General features: G+C 35.2%; 2 protein-coding genes across 7 annotated transcripts in view; one reads left to right on the forward strand and one right to left on the reverse strand.

Annotated features, from left to right (window-relative positions):
- Nucleotides 1-15,281, reverse strand: part of LOC147067799 (uncharacterized) — a 52,540-nt gene extending 37,259 nt beyond the window's left edge. For 2 of the 6 annotated variants that reach the window (XM_085952193.1, XM_085952192.1), the window contains exons 1-10: nucleotides 15,153-15,281; nucleotides 12,654-12,809; nucleotides 11,040-11,336; nucleotides 10,567-10,677; nucleotides 7,610-8,856; nucleotides 7,405-7,529; nucleotides 3,357-3,553; nucleotides 2,269-2,391; nucleotides 1,546-1,790; nucleotides 250-363 (exon numbers count right to left, since the gene is read on the reverse strand). In XM_085952193.1, coding sequence (XP_085808319.1) covers nucleotides 250-363; nucleotides 1,546-1,790; nucleotides 2,269-2,391; nucleotides 3,357-3,553; nucleotides 7,405-7,529; nucleotides 7,610-8,856; nucleotides 10,567-10,677; nucleotides 11,040-11,336; nucleotides 12,654-12,788 — 2,594 coding nt within the window. In that variant the 5' untranslated portion in view covers nucleotides 12,789-12,809; nucleotides 15,153-15,281. Of the gene's footprint in view, nucleotides 1-249; nucleotides 364-1,545; nucleotides 1,791-2,268; nucleotides 2,404-3,356; nucleotides 3,554-7,404; nucleotides 7,530-7,609; nucleotides 8,857-10,566; nucleotides 10,678-11,039; nucleotides 11,337-12,653; nucleotides 12,810-15,152 lie in introns of all 6 variants that reach the window. The other 4 variants (XM_085952190.1, XM_085952188.1, XM_085952194.1 and 1 more) reach the window with 3 other exon arrangements.
- Nucleotides 15,282-16,753: 1,472 nt separating this feature from the next.
- Ist1 (increased sodium tolerance 1-like protein) lies at nucleotides 16,754-25,291 on the forward strand. The gene is made up of 7 exons (XM_085952882.1): nucleotides 16,754-17,045; nucleotides 18,257-18,419; nucleotides 19,779-20,007; nucleotides 22,426-22,559; nucleotides 22,655-22,795; nucleotides 23,428-23,487; nucleotides 23,619-25,291. Exons 1-7 carry the CDS (start codon nucleotides 16,864-16,866, stop codon nucleotides 23,850-23,852), a joined length of 1,143 nt encoding a protein of 380 aa, XP_085809008.1. The 5' UTR covers nucleotides 16,754-16,863; the 3' UTR covers nucleotides 23,853-25,291.
- The last annotated feature ends 645 nt before the right edge of the window (nucleotides 25,292-25,936 follow it).

Consider the following 25,936-nt stretch of genomic DNA (forward strand, 5'->3'; position numbering starts at 1 on the left):
GAATTCTTGAATTTGGCCCTCCATCCAAAAAGTTTGCCCCCCCCTGGATTAGAGTAAAGAAAATTTTATTTACATTTGGGTTATAACAACAGTGCAAACTATCCTTGTTTTAATTTCTTGACATCTCAATATTCTCTTGAAAATGGTCTCTGTAACGAGCCCGAAACATCATGTAATTACCATATAAGGTTTACTAACCGGGCTAGAGGATAAATTCAAATGTTTCAGATAATTTTAGAGAAGACTTACGGTGAAGGTATATCTTTTAACGGAGTGACAGGCTTTTCTGGTTCTTTCTTCTCCGGTTTCTTATTGTCTTCTATAGGAATTGCTTTTGGTTCCTCTGGGAACTTTCGCTTACATCTGTTGTGAAAAAAATATATATTATTAACGAATATTTACTCAAATTCAAAGATTCTATTTCTTACTATTTTAATGAAAGTTTTCCCTAGATTTAATATTTTTTTGATGTTGATACATGTAGGTAATGGATGAAGTGCGGAAGGACAAAGTGATTCTCCATTATTCATACAATAAGTAAGCAACGCCATAGATAATAGGAAGTTCATAAAAAAAATGATTTTGATATGAATATATAGTATGTAAAAAAGAAGTCATCAGCCAATAACACTGTTCTATTCGACAACTCAATCAAAAGCATTCAAGAGACAATCGACAGGCTTCATGACAATTCGTCTCGCGTTGATGTGAAAATCAACGTTTTGTGCAATAGCACCTTGTCCTGATCCAGATGTCCCTGTAATTAGCGACGGGCAAAACATCGAGAGTATCTACAGCTTCAGATACCTAGGGGTACACATCACAGTAAATGGCAATTTTCAAATAGAGCTCGCTATCCGATGCGGAGTCTGGCAGTCACGACTGTACTCGGTTAAAACCAAATGTCGCCTATTCGACGCTTGCATTCTGACGGTGCTGCTTTACGGTAGCGAATCACGACACCTTACAAAGTCTCAGAGCAACCGTACACTGAGCTTCGAGAACAGTTGTTTGCGACAGATACAGGGTGTGTGATGGTATGACTTTACGAGTAATGAGGAGATAAGAGAGTGAACTAAGCCGCCTCTCATCACGCTGAGAATGCAGAGGCGACGTTGGACCTGGCTCGGCCACGTGCTGCGAATGCCATAAGAAAACTTCCACCTGACTTGCCTATTCTTCAAGCCAACCGAATTCCAGCATCCTGGAAGTTTGCTAAATACGTAAAAGGTCGGAACTGCATTTTTTGCTATTTTGACTTAATTGCCTTTTATTAAATAATTTTAAAGATAATAAAATGATATCGAAAAAAAACAAATATTGAATCAATATCTTATAGGCATAACTAAAAAAATTATGATTCCAGCATTTAAATTAACGTTGTGGTGTCATTAAAATTTATTAAAATAGTACTAAAAAGTTACCATTTTGCAGTTCCGACCTTATACATAGGAGGAGTCGATCTATAGAAGGCTATGTGATGCCAGTATGACCTGGAATGATGCAAGAAGAGGAAGAAGAATAAAATTATACAACCACTCTGACCTTTGACACTTGGCAAAATCGTATCCAGTATAGCCGCACAGCTTGCAGAGGGCAACCATGCCCTGGATGTAGCGAGGGGGAGGGGAGGGCGGCGGCTGCGGGGGTAGGATAGGAGGGGGCTGAGGTGGCAGGGGAGGCAGTGCTGCCTTCTCTGGAGAACTCTCAGCAGAGGTCTGGCAGCTGCCGCTAGGAGAGTCGGACTCAACAGATTGTTGGTTGCGCCTCGTCAAAGAATCCATCGCCAGCTGCAAAGCACAATTGTTTTAGTACAATGTCTTTTACCAAAGAACAGAGATAGCTGACCTTAAAACCAATAGTCATGTAAATGTTACAATAAACTTACATAGCTGTTTAGTTTTTGTACAATGACATACATTATGTACTAACAAACAAAATATTATTTTAGCTGAAAATGAAGCATGTGGTTTATCTTTCGTAATTCACTCGATGTTGATGACTGCCTATATTAACGGTGCACTCTATGTCTGGGTCACATTCAGTGATGAAAAATGGCGACCAGTACAACACACAAATCCTTTTTGATAATTTTTTAAGCAACGCTGAAGCAAGTATAAAAAAAAGATTGGTCTGTTTTCATGGGCAGTGTTATTTCAAACCATTTAAAAACGGGGGCAAAAAGAAAAGTGGGTGTACACTCAATCAGATATGTAACGTTATTTTATGGACTCTCATAGATGATTCAAAACAACATTATCAACTGACCTGATAATTCTGAATCATCCCTTCCATCTTAGTTGGGGAACCAACCGCCACAACATAATCAATTTCTGGTCCCAATTGGGTGGTGCACTGAATAGGCGTGTCCGCCGTGAAAGGTACGTTCACCTGCAACATACACTACTTAATAATTATTGTCCATACAAATTTCGAATTGGAAATAAAATATCCAGCATGGACAACCTTTTGTTCGCATTACCATGATTCTGTATACAAATTAACATTGGTTCTTTGGGATCAGATCCTCATACAAAATACACGCAACGATTCAAGACATGTGGTCCTAAATAAGAAATACAAAATTAATGGGAACTGGCTTACCTTACCGGGTGCGGCAACAGTTTTAAAGCAGGGTTCATTTTATTACTTTGGGCCATTAAACGCAAGGGACATAAAGCGCGCTGACTATTCACAAATATTCAATGCACGTTATGTTTACGTGAAAAATTTTAATGCATATTATGAGACAGACGTAACTATTGAAAATAACATATTCTTTAACACATGCTTCCATATTTTTCCACTCGAGATCCGTACCTTATTAACCACACCCGGTAGGGTAACCCAGTTCCCAATAATGTTGTGTTCCCAGGTCCCACCACTTCTTATAATTGCTGTTGAATCATTTTTGTAAGCTCTCTCTTGGATGTTATCGACAGTGCTGAAACAGCAGCCTTCAAAAATATTCATCATCGTCGCATAAAAATTGGTTTGAATTTCAATTGGAATTTTAAGAACAGACTGCATTTGTTCCCACATACCATCATAATTTGGACAATAATTGACGTAGGCATGTATTAGTAAATGGATGAAGTGTGTGAAAAATAAAATGACACCAAATATCGACTGAAGGTACTTAATTAAATAAAGTTTTAATTCTTGGACGTTGAAGTCATGAGGTCATGGGTTCACCATTGCTGGTCTTGTCTGTACATGTTGTTAACTCGATTGCGCATTGAAATGATACCTAAAAAATAATGAAGAGTCAAGAATTTTATGATTTAAAATCCTTCGACAATCTTGAAATATTTGGGATAGAAAGTGACTGAAGCGATTATAAATACATTATATACCTGCTCCAGTAATTCTTCAACGGTGCAACTCTCCTTGGGCAAAGTGAAAGTGATGAGGCGCTGTTCGCCCGATTCCAGCATGATTAACATGCGAGCGCTCACAGGCTCTACCACACCCAGTGCCCCTACCACACCCTGTGCCCCGGCCACGCCATTATCCATGCTCGGACCCTCCTGTGGTTCTGTTGACACGTTCACTGCGAATAAAATATCACACATGATACAGTCTACCTGGAAATTCGCGATTTTTGGCGAACTTTCGAAACTCTATAACTTTGTTAAAAATGCATTTCTCTAAGTATTAGTAGACATAAATTGCGAAAATGCTGTCAAGTTGGCTGTCTTTCTTTCAATAATCATTCAGACGACTGAACCTAATTGTTCCCTTATGGAATAATATACCCAACCATAATTTGAAATCTTCAATTGTGATGTCTTTCCATTGAGTTATGCGGCTTCAATCACCTTCTGATTGAGCAAGTATATCAACTTCATATGCATTTGTTTGACTGACGATCAAGTTGTAAAAGTGGTCATTTGCTATGAGGTGAAAACAGTCAATTGGATCTTTGCTGTTCATTTCCATTTGAATACTGAGTGTTCCAGAAAATTGAATGGGCGTGGCTTGTTTTTTAGACAATGACCACTTAGGAATTATATTCGACGCCACAATAGATTGTGAAAATATTTCATTCTCACTTTCGTCGTCTGATTCTAATTCCGATTTTATGTTGTAGTCATAATAGAGTATTCTCAAAATCACTACTATCACTATCATCATCCATTGAATCGTCGCTTTCATTTCTTCTCGGTCTCTTTGAACCAGATGGCCGATCCATTTTCAGTGTGGAAGAAGAAGGCGTAAATTACCACACAAAGAAACACGACACTGTTGAAAAGTACAATACCAAGACAGACAAAGAAAAATACAAACAATGAAACTTTCAATATCACTAAGAAAAGTTTAAAAAAAAGTATAATCATGTGATAAAAATAAAACACTCAACAGATCCAATTGACAGCTGAAATAAATGTTTTGCCAAAAAATAATATTTCGATCGCCATACGAATTCTGTTTGCATATTATGTGTACATGGGCCTCTATATCATAAATAATGTTAGCAAGCGACCGACCAGGACATAATATCGATGTATACTGAAGGGTATTTAGTCACGCTGATCAGCTGATAATATTTCGTCGCTATAGGATTGGTTTAGGATTTGCGGTTTGGATAGGAGCCGTGTTCGATTCTAACAGATCCATAATTGTAATAGAACACTAATCATATTGACACCAGTCAAATAGTTCAGCTTTAACCCTTCTTACGCGGCAACTGACTTTAGTCAGCCTATACGCGCGGATCATCCCCGCCGGCAGCTGACTAAAGTCATTTCGAATTTCGTTTGCCTAGCACTGCTTTCGCCCAGGCGGCAAAAATTCGAATATTGATTTTATTTATTCAAAAATCATTCTTCTCCTGACATCTGTCAATGTTTAGCCTGAACTTTTGTTCTATCTAATTTAAATAAATATTTTTCGGGAGCATGTCTCGGATTAAAAAAATATCACTTATCAGGTCACTTCAAATTTACCGCGTATATTTGTCGGATCGCCTCTCAGTGAACGTGCGCCGATGACACTTTACTGACACGTTTGTAACCATACGTGTTCGCGATATAATATGTTATAATGTTTTTTAGTGATTGAAAAACTATTTGGTGCGTAAACTGTTAAATAGAATATTCGAAAGTTACATTGATCAAAGTGAATTTATAAAACATTTCTACAAAAGGAATGGGATTCGTCACGCTTTGAAAGGGTTAAATAAAAATGTGGGCAGTAATTTCAATGTCAACTGGCCCCAATAAATTCGTTAGATTACAGATTTGTAATAATAATATTGACAAAGTTAGGTTTTCTACAATATCGCAGAAAGTTACCTTACCAAAATTGTAGTCACAGAAATATCCAAAAAATAAAGTAGTATCTCAATAAACGTGTCTTACAAATAATAAGTATAACAAGCAAAGGATATATTTTTATTTTCACATAAATATTAAGTACCTGCCTAAAATATGAAAAAAAAACCAATACCCACCATATTAGCGTGAGGTTCGATGGTTTTGACAAAAAACCAAATGTAGTCAGAGGGGCACCAAGTGAGAAAAGTGAGACAATATTGTTGTATGAACAGTCGATGATAAAAACGATAATCGCATTAGTCCTGCCTAACTCCTGCACACTATAGTAGAACCATTATATTTTGGCTACGATGTTATGGCACTGTATGCAGTTGACAAGACTTTAGAGGGGGTCGGGGCTGTAAAAATACACCTGAAAGTGCGGAGAGAATTGTAGTTTCGCAGTTAGCCGATAACATGTCCGTAGCCATAATATAGTGATAAGGCTATATAAGAAATTGCATCTGTGCATGTTCAAGATTAAATTGTTCTACTATGGTAGAATACAATATATTTTTATTACACTATTGCTCTTACACTTCAACACCTGGCAATGCACATATTATAGTTTACTAAATTTATTATTTGTTCACTTAAATGCTTGCTAATTTCAGACTAATCTTTATGATAACAAGGAAGTCTATTTGCTATCCATTTTTATTAAGTTTTTAAAATTGCATGCATTACAAATGCCATGGAAATATGATATGACTTTGGCTAAAGATAAAAACAAACAGAATGATTAATTTAATTGTAAGTTTCAAGGGACACGGAAATTCGACTCGAAACCAACATACTGATGACATACATAAATCATGAAACTGCCAACAATGTTGCATTCTCTCCTAATCACATATACATACGTGATGGACACAACTACTAGTCGAAATATGAAATGCCCAAAAACTTGACAATCAAAATAATATTCATAATCATCATTGTATATCCAACAAAGAAACAGAGATTTTGTATTTGTGTGTAAGAAAATAAGATATGCGTAGAAATATTGGGTACAAGTAAAATTGGATGGCATTGTGCACTTTGTAAAATGACCAAAATAAAAAAAAGAATTATAAAAAGAGTCCACAAATATCGTTCAGTTGCCATTCCGATTTTCTTACTCACTCGATGGCTGCCATTTTTTATGTTCAATGTGATTACTTACTTAAGTGTAATTAAACAGTTTTACAGAAATTTTTCAACTAAATAATAGTGCCGAAGCGTAGTATTATTGGTTACTTATCTACCCATCGTGACAGTTTGGCTTTTTATACACTGTGCAAAATGGCAAACAAATGTCATAGCAGTAGCGTGAAATTCTATGCAAATGAACCTGCAATGCGAAGTTGTTTGTAGCTAATTTAATCAGTGGACCATAGGACCTTTTCTTGTTTTAATTTCATACATTTCGGCTCCATCTCTATGGAAGAAAGTTTTTTCAATATCTTTGGGCTGTATTGACTTTGTCAAAGGCCCACTCTATCACTCTATAATTAATCTCACAGTGGAGACAGGTATCTTTCCGGGAGCATGGAAGATGGCATAGGTTACTCCAATCCATAAGACTGATACAGAGTCATCAGTGGAAAACTACAGGTACCTACCTATCTGCTCTCTCTCCAACAGCAAAAGTTCTTAAAATGATCTTGAATGAATTTTACTAGTGACCATGCACAGATGCAATTTCTTCGAATGCGCACTACACAAGACGAATTTGATTATTGTCACGGTTTCTATTCCCAATTTCACTTACAACAAGCATATTGCTTCGCTTTCTCTCGCTCGATACAGCTCCGACTACGACTTATTTTCTGTCAAAACTATCGAATTTCACACTTATTTGTTATGTTTATAATAAATCGTACATTAATTTTAATGAGGTTATTAACCAACAAATTGTCACCAATTTACTCAAACTATATAGGGAAAACTTACACATTTTGTAGGATGACTTGAAAACTATCAGATTTAAGTTTTTTCGGTCTTCTGAATACATATTTATAATTTTAGACAACATGTTTTTGATCGATAATGCCAAATTAGGACAAGACCAAAGCGATAAGCACATATAACATTTTGGACAAACCTTGCGGATGCCGGATGACAGGAGCGACCGCCTGAATGGGTATCGAGCTGTTCAATTGTTCTTGTTTTCTCGGCATGAACGTCTGACGACCGACTGCGCCCCCTCGACTTCCTCGGCCGGCACCCCTGTTTCATGGACAAAAATGAAATCAGACAGATTTCAAAATAACAAGAAAGTTTTTTAAGCGGGTAGAAAAACTATTAACCTGTGAACAGGCGAGGGGTTCCTCATCTGCAAACGGATAGGGTCCCCTTGGCGGTTAGCGGGGCGCATGTCGTCATCTGACTCACTGTAGATGTTGCCGGGCTGCGGTTCGTAGCCCATCTGGCGGTGGGCCTGCTCCCCGAAGGCGTCCTGGGGGTGGTGTGGGGGCGGAGGAGGAGGCGGGTAGTGCTGACCAAACTGCTGCTGCGACGCATACATGTGGTGCTGCGAGGCGGGCGAGGCCTGCTGGAAGTGGGCATCTGTGCCCTGCCGGTTGCCTGTGGGGTTTTTCTGGACCACAGCCGCCGCGATACTCTCCTCCAAGTCGTCCAGGTCGGCGGGTCCACTTGGCCGCATTGGCGCACACTTCTCCACGACTGGCGTCCGGATGAGGAAGGTTGAAGGTGTGGTCATAATTTTAAAATTCTGCTGGGGGGGAGGGGGAGGGGGTTGCCGGATCTGTGGCGTGACATCGGGATTTCTCAGCAGAGGGGAACACTCGGGTGCTCGCAGCTCTTCCTGAGGTGGGGGGCGCATCTGTGGCCGGGGGAGGCGCTGTGCACCTCGTGGGACAGGCGGCGGTCGCGGTTCGGCGTTGCGATTGTTGGGACGCGGGGCGCGAGGGGGACGAGGCGGCCGGACAATGGCAGTACGAGGGGGAGGGACAGACTGCGGCAGGTGATGATTGAGTAGGCGAGGCCGTGGGACGGGGGGCGGTCGGACGGGCGCCCCCTGCCGCTGTACGTGCTGATGCATCTGCTGCTGTTGCTGCAGTTGCAGTTGCTGCAGCTTTTGCTGTTGCTGATGTTGCTGCTGTTGCTGGTGGTGTTGCGGATGCTGAATGTGTTGTTGTTGCGGTTGCTGCTGTTGTTGCTGTTGTTGTTGCTGCTGCTGCTGCTGATGCTGCTGCTGTTGTTTCTGCAGTTGTTGCTGTTGCAGTTGTTGCTGTTGCAACTGCTGCTGTTGTTGCTGCTGCACCTGTTGCTGCACCTGTTGTTGGACCTGTTGCTGTTGCTGGACCTGTTGCTGTTGCTGGACCTGCTGTTGCTGAACCTGCTGCTGTTGCTGAACCTGCTGTTGTTGCTGATGCTGAAGCTGATGGTGTTGAATGATCTGCGTATTCTGGCGTTGGTCTACGTAGCGCAAAGTTTGCTGATGCTGCAGAATGGGTGTCTGAGGAGGTGTCAAGTGCAGAAGAGGGTGCGAAGTATGCCGCAGAGGCTGCTGATTCACGGTCAGCTGCGGATGCTGTGATTTGAAAAAAAAAAGAAAACATAAAATTAAACAATAAATTAGTCAATTAAAAATAAATTCTTCCACTTAATGACTTCTCATTACATATATGAAATCTCGCTACAATGGAAATTTTATTTTACAAATTCGATATACAGAATAAAAATTCGATTAAGCGATTTTTTTAACATGAAAATTTGGTGGTGAACGAGATAACGGGGAATCAGTAAAACATATCAACATCTCCGTTAAGGGTGATCATTATGCCAACAGAGAACCTAGCGGAAAAATACGAAGCTTGCAATTTGTGAATTTTTTTTGATAATTTACAATTTCAACTGTAATAAATATGTATCTGAAAATATTAAAAAGATTTTTTTTTTAAATTTAAGAACTTACAATTATAAAAAAAATGTGAATTTGTCACATATTTGGTAAATAGCTTTTGTTATTATTACATTATTTTTGTGGTTATATTTATTATTAAAATTTAGTTTATTAAGTTTTCAAATTTTCACCGTTTAGATTGTTGACTAATTCATAGTTTTAATATTGTTTATATCTATTTTAAAAACATCGATTTTTATAAAAAATATAAATGTGTATAACTTGAAATCCTTTTTATTTATATGAAATCTTATTTAGATATGGTCCCAATATTTAAACTCGATTATACGATCGATACTAATATGTGACAAATTCACATTTTTTTTACTATTGTAAGTTTATCTTTGATTTTAAAAAAAAAAACTTTTTTAATATTTTCAGATACATATTTAATAATTAATACAGTTGAAATTGTAAATTATCAAAAAAAATTCTCAAATTGCAAGCTTCATATTTTTCCGCTAGGTTCTCTGTTGGCATAATGATCCCCCTTAAATAAATATTATTATGTAACTAATATTTTCCGTCACATGAAGAGATTATTTTTAGAATATATTTAATTCATAGCATTCAGAATTTTGATAATATCGCACCCCCGCAATTAAAGTGTCACAATCCAAAAAACGTCAAACAGAGAAAATCAGCTTTGAAGTTTTTACTTTTCACATTTTGTAATATATTCAGATATTGAACGAAGTTTTGACTTGCATTTGATGACTTAGAAAAATTAAATTTTCGCTACATGTACTATGAATGTTAGACTACGAAACGTAGTACTTAACTGAAAACACGTAACTTTGGACTTGTGGTGGTTTAGTTGCGAGGGTGCGATATGTACTGATATGTTATTCCCGAACATCGAAAACGCTAAATGAGCAAAAAAGGCAGCCACAACATATTGTGGACGGTGTTGAACTACCAAACACTGAAAACATACACTTTTTCGATAAACGGTTGTGCTTTTTAGGCCACAATGAAATGTCATAAGATCTTCGGCCATAGCCATCCCTTAATTGGAACATATGGACACCACTAGGCGCCTCCAACAATCCCTGTCGCTCGCCAGTCTTCTTGCATCGTTCCAGGTCAAACCAGCATCCCGTAGCTCCGCCGTATAGACCACAGAAATTTTAAAATTAAACTTTGTAATAATGTCACTAAAACTACTCGGACCTATTTGTCGCTCTACAAATAATGCAAAGTGAAGAAAAAACCACAGCTAAATGGAGTGTATCAGTTCGGTGTTTGATTGTCAACATCTTCACGAGCTTCTTCGATTTTTGGGCGTGACACATTTTTTTCAAAAATCATTCATTTACTTGAATCTTATGAACTCACATGTTGTTGAATCTGATGAGGAGGATGGTTCATGAGAGTCGGATCGATTATCTGCTGCCCCTGCTGCAAAACCACTTGGGATTCTACCGGAATTTCACTCGTGTAGTACACCTGCATCACATCATATTATTAATTTATACATCATAGAGTGATGGTTTTTCGCAAACTGAAATAATTATGTAGATTATTCTTTGCCATGTGACTTTTACTGTTACTTTTATTTCATGAGTGATGTTTAATTGGTTATTAATTTTATTTGGTTTATTAAAAAAGTGTTTTTATATTTTAAATTGTTTTGTTTTTCAAATCTCTCGTTGATTGTGAAATTTTGCTTGTCGCGACTATGTCTAAAATGTATTCCAACTGATCAACCTGTATTTCGTCACTGAAAATAGTATTGATTACCTACAAATATTCAATTATCTAAAACAAACATACATTTCCTTCTGAAAGAAGTAGTTATAGTTCCATACCTGTTGTGGTTGCTGCTGTTGTTGCGTTTGTTGTTGTTGTTGTTGTTGCTGCTGCTGCTGTTGTTGGTGAGTAACGAGTGTGGGATGGGCAGTGTGGGTGGCATGCGTGGCGTGCGTGAGGTGCTGAGGCCTCTGTGGCGGCGGGGGAGCAGCGGGCGGTGGAGGGGGCGGGGCAGGGGTTACTTCCCTCTGCAGGACGTACTGCGTAGCGTACCCTCCCTCCGCCAACCCTGCGGCGGTCACCGCGCCCCCCACCCCTATCGCCACATGTGCCTGCTCTCCCGACACCATCACCTGCTGAAATTAGTCGCACAGTATTGTTCATTCAAATTTATTATGGAGAACATTTTTATAAATATCATCACCCGTTATCCATAAGTTGGTGAATGTTGGCGGTGGTTGGCCTGTCTGAATTTTTTACACTTTTCTCGATCCTGTCTTGGCGTTGTGATCAAAAAATCTCGTCTTCAAAATTCTTGACAAATAATCAGATAATAATATCAAATTTCACGATATTAAATTTCGAGAATTCTCATTTGTCGAAAAATCATAAATGAGATTCTCGAGAATTCAAGAAATTGTTAGATCCTCTCCATGCTAAAATTTTTGTATGAGGAAAAATAAAAGTCAAATTACTCAAAACTAGTATTCTCCAGTTAGTGTGTTCTGCCAGAACAGAGACGAAATTATACTAGATTTATTTTTGGCCGATTTTACCAATGTTTTTTGTATTATATAAAAAATTTATATTAACTATAGAAAAAATTGCCAATCCCAGGATCGTCAAACAGCAATCCCGAAATCCCGGGGTCAAAATTTTGGCTCGGGATTGGATTCCCTAGATGTAACTATGTAGTTGGTTTTAACATTAGTTTCTTTTTTCTATTGTATTTTAAAAGCTGATTAATCCTTATTCGCAATAAACATCCATGAAAAATAAAATCGGACGTGTCAACATGTATTTATATTATGTTATGTCACACTAAATAATCAGTTTCTGTAAATCGTCAGGTTTTCTAACATTTTTTTCATGTGATTTTCCGGCGTTTTAGAAGTTTGCAAAGTTTTATGAAACCTATGGCACGTGAACGATTTACAATATTTTTTTTATGCATACCCATATGTAAACCCATATATTTTTAAGCTGGCTGCACTGCCATTGACATTGAATGTCAATGATTTATCATTGAAGGGTATGTTTGTTATTGGTTACAATAATTATTGTAAGAACTCAATTGTATTTTTCAACTTGTTCAATAGAATTCTTAAAAAACCTCTTGTTAATTTTTTCCCTCCAAGAAAAACTGCTCAGCACATTAGACAGCTGAAAAATAATATTTGGGAAATTTTGGCACACGCACGTAAAAAGGTTCGCCAACCCTGTTATATTGACCATTACGTCATATCATGTAAAATTAATTACTCATAGAATATGGACATAGTTATTATTTCTTTTAATTCGATCATATTATTTTTTATTTTATTATTATTTTTATTATTTTTTGTCTCTTTATTTACAAGACAATCCATAATCAATTAACAACCTCTAGTCTTGATTTTGTCTATTCCTCCCCCAGTTCATAATTATTACATTATAGTTTGCTCGCCACATACCTGCTGTTGAGGATACGGCTGCTCATCCGGGTTGATAATGTACTGTATGGACCCATCATAAAGATTGGGACAGAACCTCTGTAGCTCCTCAACAGTCATCGAAGGGTGTCCCACAATCTGGTAGTATTGAGCCATCTCAACCCTTCCTCAATCAATCTGTAAACATTAAAAACTGATGTAATAATAGCTACCTAATACAGTTATGTTATGGAAGCTAATATTTCAATAATAAGTCATTTTGCAAAATTGTGTGAAAACGTTCCTCTTCAATGATGCTACACTCTAAGTCAAGCAAAAGACTCTTCAATTTTCTGCCTCTCCGAAACTCATTCAGATTAGAAAAATCCTGAACTATATATTGTAGAAGAAGAGTAAGTTACGGTTTCACTCAAACCAATTTATATTTGTTTTCTGTGCATTAATGTATCGAATGTATATTCTAAGAGTGTGTGTTTAATCGGTCCAACATAAAGGTAAGGCTTGTGAAAAATTCTTTATATTTTTTTTGTCATTGCTTCTAATATTTGATGATATTCTAAGATTAACAATGATAATAATTATACTGTGCCTTTTATATTATAACTGCCATGCTACCTCAACCATTTGGTGAACTAAAAATCCCAAAAATCTCCCTGATCTATTAAGGACATACATCTTCCATGGCCCTTTACCACGCATCCCTTCTTTCACAATCAATCAGTATATAGAAGTCGCTGTGTAGAACTCCTAGTGACATAGTTGGAATTTGGTATATCCACATCTAGGAGATTGAAAGGGAACTATTAATACACACTGCATTGAATTGTCAACTTCAGCCAGTGTTTTTCTACTGTCCATAGATGTTTTTATATTACAATGATTATTGAAATTGGTACACTTCAATATAGATTCTCTTATAAACACATGCAATACACAAACAAGTAGTACAGTTGAAAACACATCATAAATAATGATCTAAATGAACTGAACTAATTTGTACTGTAAATTTAATTATAATTAATAATAAGTATAGTGAGGTTTTTGAAATTTTCCACTGCGTTCATGGAGACGCCCTTACAAATGAAAATCGTACACGTCCAGTTTGGGCTCACTTGTATCATAGCAATATAAAATACATCAGCGCATTGACTGCATACCGCCTAATACCAATTCGCTGACCAATAAATGGCCCCAATAACCTTACGAACTGTCAGAAACTGCGTATGAATCAAATTTATGCAAATTTTAAATAATTAAAACTAAACTAAGTTTATTAACTAAATATTAAACATTAAATCGCTTTACACAACCAGTTGTTCAGTGAGGCAGATATTCTTGAATGGCTTAGGATTCCTGGCTTTCCCTATGACCAAAAGCTTCAGTTTGTGTCCCGGTTGCATTGGAGCACGGCATAATTGTGATGCAGTCCTTGGGCACTTTCCTCCCTGGTACATTACTTTCTTCGCGATGAACGTACGTTTTACGAAGGAGAAGTTTCCAAAATAAACCCGTCTCATCTGCGTTGTATACTTGTACGCGGCGGACTACTGAATATGACAATCGAATACCGACTAATTATAGAGCTTGATTTTGTGCTTTCAACTAGTGAAAATAACGGCGGATTATCGGATAATCGAGCGTACTGTATTTCTAATAATAATTATAAAACTAAAATAAACCTAACTATCCCAAACATAGAAACTATAATTTTTATTAAAGGAAATTCCCTCTTATAAAGGTCACTGTACTGGTAAAAAGTGAGTACAGTATTCCAAAAGGGCAACATCAAATTCATATTATATTATACTTAAAAAAATGTTATTGGAAATAGGTATATTAATATGTGTGACATGAAAAACTTTCTGCAGATTAACTAGGTATATCAATTATTATTTCATGACAACTATGGTAAGTACCTACTCTATATTGCAATGTATGGTAATTTAATAAAATGTAATCACAAAATAATAACTTCGACGAAGATTTGTCTGGGAATAACTGATGTGTTTCTGTTGTTTTGTAGCAACGTCTACCTACTACAAATCACAATATTAAAATTACCTACCACAAAAACTAAAAGAGGTGTACAAACTTTTTCGCAGCAAATTGGATTTTTACATATGCACAAATTATTTTTCAAATAATCGTTCACATAGTGGCTCAAAAGGGCCGCTTTCTTTTCATTGTGTGGAAATATTAAGAAAATTGTCAAAATTCAATCGTTCAACTTACGCTAGTCAATGTTCATTGACATGATTGATGCCTGTAACAAAATACCATTGCCGAGCAAATATAACAAACGCCAAAAGCCTACCAAATAGTCGGACACCTTTATTTTATCGGTCAGAATCTTTTACGTAGATATATTAGGAATTGTATTAACGAAAAGCACTTTATTTCTTCGTTTCATCATAACAACTTGCCCTAAATTCGTCTATGCAACCTACATTACCATCTTTCTACAGACCGTTCACGTCAATATATCCTATAGTATGTTAGATTAATCATTTATAAACGTACCTTCGATAGTATATTCCATTTTCATAAATGTCGTGAGATTCTAAAAACCAAGCTAATATCATAAAATTACAAAACTTATAATGAGTAGCCGTTCGCCGTCATTGCATTATGGCGTGTATGGAAAACTGCGCCATCTGTACAAAAAAAAATTCAAATTGGCGGTATATTTAAAATTCATTTCTCGCTTGATAACAATTCATTCCCTAGTAGTACTAGTTAACATGGCGGAGTAACGGGCCGTTAATGGATACGCTCGCTTCGTTGTTAAAGTGTACGCATCCAAAATAATTTCCAAAATCATCATTTATGTTTTTATCAAAAGACATCACTAATAAAAATTTCTTTTGTTTTCTCTCTGACTGTATCAAAAAATCAAATGTTTATGTATTTTAAACTGAAAGACTTTTTACTTTTAGGTACGTTAATAATAATTATATTTCATGTTATGTCTCTAAATTATATAAAAAAAATATAATAAATGGCTATAAGTATGTAGGTACCGCAAAGCTAATACACCTATTATATTTTACATCAAGTTTATGAATAATTATTTATTTTTCGCCTTTGGGTAGGTTGCAAAAAATGCCCATTGGGTTATTGAAGACAATATTTTTATATAGGTACATACCACAATTTTATTGGTAAAGGTTATTATGAGAAGTGAGATTAAGAGAAGTGAACCTAGGTAGCTGATAAATGAGTTCTCTTTTTTACCAGTATAATAGAGCACTCTCAATAAATTATTTCATCGGTGGAGTAAAATCACCCATTAATTTTAAATGTCACTTTGTTATTTGGCCGAAAGGCTAACAACCGTTTCTCATAAAAAAAATAGTCCGGTAGGTAGGTAGGTACCTAATTTATGGAGGCTCATATTATTATGCACCGTGGAGCGAAAATAGTTTAACGTTAGATAAAGTGTTTATCTTTATATTTCGTTATAATATCTGCCAAATAACTATAATTTAATATTATCTCTATTTTTCTTTTTGAAGCAGTATTTTTTTGTGATGATGTCATAATAGACAAACGTCAAAATTCAAGATAAGTCTATTACCACTACCACTGACACAGTGTTGCCAACCGCACTATAATTATAGTATTTGTACTATAATTTTGGTCCGCGTACTATGTACGATATAAAACAGGTATAGTACGCCCAAAATACTATAATTTTGAATATCGGAAAAAATATGTAAAAAGTACTAAAATTTCGATATTTCCGTTCGATAAATTGGTGCAAAGTTCTATAATTTCGCAATATAAGAAGATTTGGATAACTTGGAAAAAAATGCTCGAAAAACGTAAAAAATCCATTGACTTTGGTTTAAAATGAAATTTCTTGAATTCATCGGTACCTTTAGCATTTTTGGTCGGAAGAGGTACCTAAATAAAAAAGGGTCTCGGAGTTTCTCAAATTTTCCGTTATTTTTTTTCTGAGAAACAGAAAACCTATACATTTTCAACAGATGACAACGCTACGATATTTTTTTCCCAAATACTATAATTTTGGTGGCTCTGTACTATAATTCCACTTTGAAAAGATGGCAACCCTGCACTGACCACAACAACACCATAGATAATATACGTAAAAACAACACGACGCTGTCAGTAGGAGTGTCGATTGTGAGTCATTTTTACTAGCAATAATAATATTATATTTGAATAACATTATTGATAATTCATTGTACGTGTTCGTCTGATTTTTAAAATGTTTTCGAGCGGCCCAAACTATACAAAATTAAAAACCAATTTAAGACTCGCTATAAATCGGCTTAAATTAATGGAGAAGAAGAAAACTGAATTGACACAGAAGTCCCGAAAAGAAATCGCTGATTACATTCAAGCAGAAAAATCGGAAAGAGCGAAAATTCGTGTGGAGCATATTATTCGGTATGTATTTAACAGTGTATCTGCAAAAGTTAAACCTCTTATCATAATCAGGGTAATATAAAACACCTACGTAAAAATCCAAAGAGAACTACAATTTTGAAGTGCAATCAACATAAAATTAAGTAGTGTTTTATTATTGAAACGTCTGGCTATGTAATGTGTAGTTGTGTATAGTTCTTTGTAAATTGAGTTTAATTATTTTGTACCTACATTTTGTAGTGTTGCAAAGTATGTGTAAAAAAGAAGATTTATTGTGCAATCAATAAAAAAAATCGGTCTGTGTACTTATGTACGCGCGTTAGAAGTTATACTTCTTTGCCGTAACAAAACAAAAATAAAACTTGTGATGAACTAGATTCTTTGACTAGCTCTTAATTATCTTGTTAAATTACACAATCAACAAAAGGACCGCTTATTGGAACGCCGTTGGTTTATTTCTATACACTTAAACTTATATTACTAAATTATATAATGGTTTCTCATTGTTTTTATTTTCAATGTTGGTACTGTCAATCTGACGTTTAATCGTTTGTTTACGTAAGGAATTGCAAATGGCCGACAATAATAAATTCGCTGCCTAGGCAACGAAACAATTCTAAACTATAATAAATTATACTGTATAATCGTCATGATTCCAGTATCATACTGTGGCGTAAAGGTAGTGCGTTCGGCTGATAATCGAACAATCAGTGGTTCCAATCCAATCGAGTGCGTTTTTTTCGTGTGAAAAAATTAATTATGTGTTACATGTCACACGCCAAAAATACACTGATCTGATTTCTCAAACGCGCCAAAAGAAGTATAACTTCAAAAAAATAATGTATCTTCCTTGAAGTGAATAACTTAGTTTTTATTTCTAAAATAGCTAGGTAGTTGTAATTTTGGTAATTATGGCGCAGATGCCCGCATGAGCTTTTATAATTATTTTTTTTACGACAACAGTTTATTCCATGCAGACAATTATTATAATAAATACTTTTTTCTGTCGGCGCAGATGCTTTTCAATCCAATACATAATTATTGTTAATTTAAAATTTTCACATATTTCGATGCATTATTATCACACACTAAGATTATATTAGGTCGGGGTAGGTTAGGTTGGGTTTGGTCTAAAAACTCATGCGGGCGCCTGTGGCACATTTACCATAATTTTAATTAGGGCTTAACAAAAATTACCGCTTCCTTACTAATATGGCTTTCTTTGTTTTCAGAGAGGATTATATGGTTGAAGCAATGGAAATAGTAGAGATGTACTGCGATCTGCTTCTAGCCAGGTTTGGACTAATAACACAAATGGCTGAACTTGATGAAGGTCTCTCCGAAGCTATTTCAAGTCTTATTTGGGTAGCACCAAGAATGCAAACTGACATCCAGGTAATGTTGTATCATCATTATCATAACGCAAAATAATATGTCCTTATCCTTGTATTTTTAACGACAGTACATGTAAACTTTATCTCATACTTTTGTGGTAGAGGGAAAACATGGAGTAAAAGAAAACGTCTCTATAGTAGTTATTTCGCAAATTTTAATTAATAGATCAGAACTGGTTGTTTAGTTAAGGATACCGGTCTCTTGAGGGGCCGCAAACTACCAATTTTTTACGGCACTATGATGCCGCAATTGTGTTGTTTGCGTAGTGCCGTTGATAGTTCGGTAAAACATGAAAATAGTAGTCTATGCTGTTTCCTTTTTCCATCTATTGCCCCTGGCAGCACGGTTGGTCGATATATTGAATATCGAACGCAATCGAAAATACAGCAGTAGTGCCCAAAAAAACATATTTACTTCTCGCTCTGCTCCATATGTGTGTCATTATTAGTGTTTCGTTGTGTCATTATTAATATTATGGTGTCATCGTCAGTTCACACTATGTACAATGAATAAATGGACAAACGACAGGGTATTGGAGCTTTTTAATGAGGTTCATTTATGTCCTGAGCTATGGGATGAGGAAACCAAACTTTATAAAGATCGAAATATGAAAATTTGATTAATATTAAACTTTTGACAGTCCGCACCGCCCCTCCCTCTGGAGGATATGGGAGCATACGGGATTCCTTCCAAGATCATTGCCATAATCAAATGCCTGCACGTGAATAGCGAATGCTGTGTCAGAATTGGTGACACTGTCACAGAATGGTTCAGGGTCACGATCGGAGTTAGACAGGGTTGTGTCCTTGCTCTGTTTCTCTTCATCATCCTCTTTGACTTCATACTACGGAAGTCAATACCACCTGACCGAGGCATATCTGTTACCACCAAGGTGAAGCTATGCAACCTCTAATACTCCGATGATGCTGTCTTATTCGACAACTCAATCAAGCCCATACAAGAGACAATCGACAATACTTACGACTATTAAAGACGAATGTTTAGTAAATTAGGCATACTAAAAAAAATTATAATTTACTATTTACGAAATCAACAGTGCCACTTGCTGCCTAGGGCTCCCGTAGAAAATTGCATTAAATCAATATAATACACTTTTCATCGGGAAGTGAAGGTTCACTCGTGTAGGGTGAAGTAATTTTAATACAATTTCAGGGAATGATTATTATTTTTATATTTGTTTGTTTATTCAAAAATAATTTGTAATTCAAAATTTTTGAGTTACCACACTTTTGTATGGAATTCTGTTTGTCCTAAAAAGGCTAAAGGAAGAAATGGTATTGTTTATTCCTGTAACCGTGTATGTAATCCTTATAATTTCTAATATTTCTTTTTTTTCAGGAATTGAAGGTTGTCTGTGAGTTACTCACTGCCAAATACGGAAAACAGTACGCTGAAGCATGTAAGAGGGAGAGTATAACGACTATCAGTGAAAAGCTGAAGCATAAAATGTCCGTGCAGAGCCCTCCCAAGATACTCGTTGAAAAGTATCTGATTGAAATTGCTAAGAATTACAATGTCAATTATGAACCTGACCCGCAAATTATGAAAGATGATCAACATCGTACTGGTAATTTCATTAATTATATCAATCTTTTCTTTTATAAAATATCAACAATATATTAATAATAAATTTTAATGGATTTAAGTTTTGTACTATTCCATTTGAGTCATTTTTTGCGACCCGGGTTTCGCCTTTCGGCATCTTCAGGCACTGTGTACACTCACCAAAAGGCAAACACACACTGACAAAGAACACTATTAACTCTCACTTATATAACAAATCAATACAATAAAGTAGGTAAAAACTTTATCACTTACCTATTAAGTCAAGGATCCAATAAAAAAAATATAACAAACAAATTATGAATAGTTGGAAAACCCTCTACCTTATCAATAATAATACACTCAATAAGCGTATAATAACTCGCCAAAACCTAATAATAGATCTTTAGTAATTATAAAAATAATAAAAATACTACACTCAAGAGGTGTAAAATCGTCCATTTTGGGAACAATAGTAATGTATTGGGAATTAATGAAGTTAACTAATGAGATATATCTATGATATTAGTCTTTAAAAGTTATTAGTTAAACAATTAATATTCAATAATATTCTTACATAATACCTATTTTTTTTTTATAATATTGTTTTTTAAATATAACAAATCCACAAATAAACCTACCTAATAGATATATTTATGTACATACGTATCCATACCTACCATTCACCATTATATTATTATATTTATAATAGCTAGTTATACAATTAGGGACTGTAGTCTTAGATCAAATTTTTAATTATGGGATTAGTATTTTTTCGATTCTATGATTAGACAAAAACCATTGAAATTGTCTGAAAATTTTAGCAAAAAATGTACAACAAATTTCACATTTAGTAGCATAGTAAGTACCTACATAATTTTGCATATATTTCCATTCCAAAAATTTCATAAGCGATGAACACAGAGATTAAAGGTGTATTACTGAAATTTTTACATTGTATTCTTTTATTTCTAAAACTAACTTACTGTTATATTCAAATAACACTTCTTTACATCAGTGCTCCGCAACCAATGTGCCGCGAGACGATGCTAGGCGTGCCGCGGTGCATTGTAGCCAAATTTGCGTACATGGCTGATAATATATTTGAGCACCTGCATGAACTTAATAAAACAATGCAAGGTCAGAATGAAAATTATATTGACGTGCTCTGATAAATTAGAAGGAGTTCTACAAATGTACCAAAGGACCAAAGTACCAGACCACCATTGAAAACAAGCAATTAATTTTGGATCCGTCTCAAAAACATTTAACTTTGTAAAAGGAATAGTCATCATTACTTTCATACAATCAATACGACTGGATTCGAAACCCTTTTGCAACCAATGCCGAAAATTCTATAGAGCCGCTTTCCCTATAAATTCGAGGGATTTTTTGAATCGAAAAACAACGGGATGCTAAAACTGAACTTCGCCGATGTTCCATTGGCTACTTTCTGGATTTCGGATTCTGTGCTAAGAACACGCCTGGCGTGTAGCCATTAGATACATATACATTCACTGCTGACCAGTTAATTACCACATTTAATTATCATGCTAATTGCTACACGCCAGGCGTGTCTTTAGCACTGGCCGAGTTGTGATAATTAACTGGTCAGCAGTGAATGAGTAAAGAATATCCTCGTATTTCTGACAAGGCTATCGCAGTTCAGCTCCCATTTTCTACGACATATCTAGGTGAGCAAAGTTTTTCAACTCAAGTTATAATTGAAAATAATAAACAATCTTGCTTCAAGTCAAAATAAATAAAAATTTTACGTTCATTGAAAGAACCTCAGGTATCACAATACATAATTAGTTATTATTCATGGAAATATGTACATTTGGTTCTTTGTCGTGTGTTATGTATATTTAATTATTTATCAAATAAAAAAAAACATAAAGTAATGTAATTTTGCTGCATGGCCCCCACAAAGTGGGAGGCTAACAGGGCTCTAGTCTGGGGGCCCAAGTTCAGGGGGGGGCCGGCGTGGCAATCAATTACTTATAGCGGGATTCGAACAATTTCAATTCTTGGATTTCTGGACTAGCTACAATACAATACTTTTTAATTAGTAAATTAGAAAACGTCGTGGGTCCCAGGTTCGAATCCTGGGTCTCGCAAGTACACATATTATTTTTCAATTTGTATATGAGTCAGAGTATGGGTTTCCATTTCTTCTAAACACAAAATCTGTTAATATAAACCTCCGCTCTAAAATGTGACTGATGAAATTTATTTTAATGTCAAAATATTACAATAATTTTACAAAATATACATTTTTAAAAACACTTGAACAATGTAGGTACATGTTGAATATTTAGATAGTTTACTATAATACATAATATTAATTATTAAACAAGTGTTGATAAAGATATTTTAATTATTGCACAACTAAAAAGAATCTATTACTAATAAATGACATGTTAATTGGTATCCCTTGTAGGTACGGATGTGGTGTTGATAGACCTGGGTGGCGCCGGCGGAAATGTTCCACGCCCTCCCGGCTTCGTTGATTTTCCTCAACCGCCAGGAATGCCGATGCCTTGTCCGCCTGCACCACAGCCTTTCAATTATCCTGTAAGACACTCGCTACAGCCAAAACTTACCTACTTTTGATTTTCATAATGTATAATGACTAAAAGACAAGAACTGATTTATTATTTTCATTCTAGAGTTTGCCTATGTATAACAAACCTCCTCCATCCGGTGCGGGTGGATTTGTAATGCCTCAAGATGATAATCATCACCCACCGATGACGTACAATATTCCACCAGGTGCAGAGTCCAAGGATTTAAATACATCATTTTTGCAGGTAAATTTACAAATCACTTTGAATCCCTTCCTAGAATGCAGGTCATTCAACGAGCTTATAAACAGCAATTATCCTGATTCTAATTTATTATTGTAATTATGTACTTTCTGATTGCTCAAATTAGTTATTAGTCAATATTTATCCGAAAATTCGTTGACTAATGATTATACCGACTTATTTAAATAAGTACTACTATGCATATTACGCCCCCCCTTATGTATTATATAGATTTCATAATCAGTTACTTTACCTAATCTCGACATCTTTGCATTTGGCCGTTAGAGATAAAGCAACACATTTACGTAACTGAGACAATCGGCCTTGAAGTTTTGTCTTTTCTTAAATATTTATGCAATCAGCACAATCATACTCAATTCACAACACTCACAGAGGACCAAGGACCAATGATTTTGATCTTTTGAGAATATTATAAAGGATTTGATAGCAGTGGTCATTAAGAACTTATCTCTTTTGCATATGTGGCACTAGATCTATACTTGTATAACTTACACCTAGTTGGGTAGCATTTAGTGAACAATATTTGTCAGAACCGCCATAAATTTAATCCAAGAGCCCGAGCACCCCTCTACTGTAGGCGCAAGATTATTCACATCTTACTTTTTATATTTTAGGAAGAAATGAACAATCTGCCGCCAGCTTATGATAGCTTGAGCCCTGATGATAACCTGATGGTATGTATGTTTATCTTCTTTTTTCATCATACGTATACATGTATTTTTTTGGCAATTTTTGCATGCCTGGCAGTTATGTCTTTTTTTTGCGATATCTAATAAAATTGTCTACTATATTGTTTCTTTTCCAGAATTCAAATGCACCCAAACCGCAGCCGCGATCAAAGTTTCCCACCAATCCCGGTCCAGAGTACTCCAACATCCACTTTCCAGAGCTTCCGGACCTGCCGAATGTCCCGTCCGAGAATGTCTTCCCAAATGTCCCTTCGCACGGCAGCAACATTGACAAACCGTCTGCACCAAAGGATGATATTGATTTTGATGATCTTGCCAGGAGATTTGAAGAGCTTAAAAAGAAAAAATAATTAACCCGTAAAGAATTACATGATAATGAAGATTGTTGGAGTCTAGCAAACTTGGTGTTAATTTTCAGCTAATGAAATAGAGGATATGAATATGGTTAATGTGTTTTTATGAATTGGAAAATTAAATTGTCTATGCTGCATTTCATGTACACCGCTACTATCATCACACCTTAGTATTCTTCTATTTCAGCAACTGAATAATTAATTTTAAGTAAATTTCACTTTGCTCATGTTTAAAAATTATCTAGATAAAATGCGATTTGCAACAAATAAAGCACATGTTGATCTTACTGCTATCCATAGTGAAACACTGTTGATATTTTCTGAGACCGAGAGACTTCATTTTTTTAACTTTTGATTATGTAATTGAAAATTCAGTAGCCATTATTTATAATAAAATAATGAATAAAATGTGTGCAACAAACCAAAGTCTCCTGTATGATTTTGCGCATTGGAATTATAATATCAATATTGAGAGTAAATTTGTATTATAGGATAATGTTATTATTGAAAGGAATATCTCATTTAAGTGTATCATTAAATCGACTGCTACAAGCTTCATAACTTGAAATATTTTTCCATGTGGTGCAAGCACGAATAGCTTTAAAGTTATAAATAAACTAATATTGTGAGTATGTAATATTTTTACAATTATGGAATTATATGTATAATAAATTAAATACAACCAGAAAGTTATTTTTTGCTATCAGTCTTAATCGCTTTACATAGCTTTCAAATGATGTTATGAAATTATATAATGTTAATAAAAAAGTAATTGCATATTATTATCTTTTGGTGTTGATGTGGCATTGTAAAGTAAAACAGTTTTATAAATTACTATTTAATGTTTCTAAGGTTTTATTTTTTCATAGAAATTCATGGCCCGCCGGGTACCACCATTCTAATACCTCACGGCATTTAAACCTTTCAAGTTCAATGGATATATTTTCTGTAACTATATTTATAAAATGGCGGCTTTTCGTCTTAACCTTTTCTATACCTCACTATACGTATATTTTTATCGATACACATTGAATGTAGAGAGAAGCTCTTACTATTAATTGCTGTAATAACCGATAATTTGTGGCTTAGTATTTCATAATTATTCAAACAGATGTCACTGTGTGTTTAATTTTTTAGATTATGCAAATCGATCGACAGTGGTTATTAATTTGAGTTTAAAGTCAGGTGAGATAACTCGTGAAATTTGTATGTGTAGCCTGTCAATTATCAATAATGTATATTATATTATTATTATGTTAGGTCGGTATACTATGTTATGTGAAAACGTATAACAAAAACTACCAATAGTGAATAAAACTGTTTTATTTACTGCTATACTATATTTAATTTGTATATTTTTTATTGGTTTATCATAGTCATAAGTAAATTGAGAATCTAACTCATATTTTACCTAAAAATAAAGAAATTGTTGAAAATACCCGCCTTTGATATTTCCTGAATTTTTCCACAATTATCCACTTTAGCATGGAGACGATTTTGAAAAATAAATCTTAGGTACCAATTTCTTTGATAGGTACTTACATTATATTGTTTCTGACTAATATTCGTTTATTTACATTTGCAAAAATATAGATTATTGACAAGAAGAAACTGAGTGGCGTAAAATATTGAAATAATATGCTATAGAAAACATGAGGGCGAGGGGAGGATTGATTAGGATTTTTAAAAACAGCTACCCAGCACTAAAACACCACTGTTTAGGAAACAATGGAAAACCAATGGAACCAATCCTTGTGAAAAGGTGTGTTAAGTTACGCCCGACGATACTGGGTTTCATTGAAGTGGAAATGGTACCTAAGAAAAATGTGTAGATATAATATGATGATGAAATCTATCGATTTTTCTTTTTGGTTTGAAGCCAATATCATTTTTACGTTTTTAACAAAGTTAGGGCACTGTTACCAAATCATTGCCGTAGGTAGGTAAGTATCTATTGATGTTTTTTTATTTATAGATAATATTAGGTAGGTTCACATTACGCGAGCCTAATACTACAAGGTTCTTAGTGTTCGTCCTTGAAAAAACAAACCCAACAATGAAGTAGTATTCTAAGCTGCCTC

The sequence above is a fragment of the Rhyacophila brunnea genome, unplaced genomic scaffold (genome assembly GCF_057557595.1).
Source record: "Rhyacophila brunnea isolate RB1 unplaced genomic scaffold, BYU_Rbru_1.0 scaffold_3, whole genome shotgun sequence".
Taxonomy (NCBI): domain Eukaryota; kingdom Metazoa; phylum Arthropoda; class Insecta; order Trichoptera; family Rhyacophilidae; genus Rhyacophila; species Rhyacophila brunnea.

What these genes read in the sequence shown, in the direction of transcription:
- Ist1 (XM_085952882.1), top strand. Translation starts at nt 16,864, where the DNA reads ATGTTTTCGAGCGGCCCAAACTATACAAAATTAAAAACCAATTTAAGA. An exon ending in GAATGCAAACTGACATCCAG is followed by an intron (nt 18,420 to 19,778) that starts GTAATGTTGTAT and finishes CTTTTTTTTCAG; the next exon opens with GAATTGAAGGTTGTCTGTGA. An exon ending in TAAATACATCATTTTTGCAG is followed by an intron (nt 22,796 to 23,427) that starts GTAAATTTACAA and finishes TTTATATTTTAG; the next exon opens with GAAGAAATGAACAATCTGCC.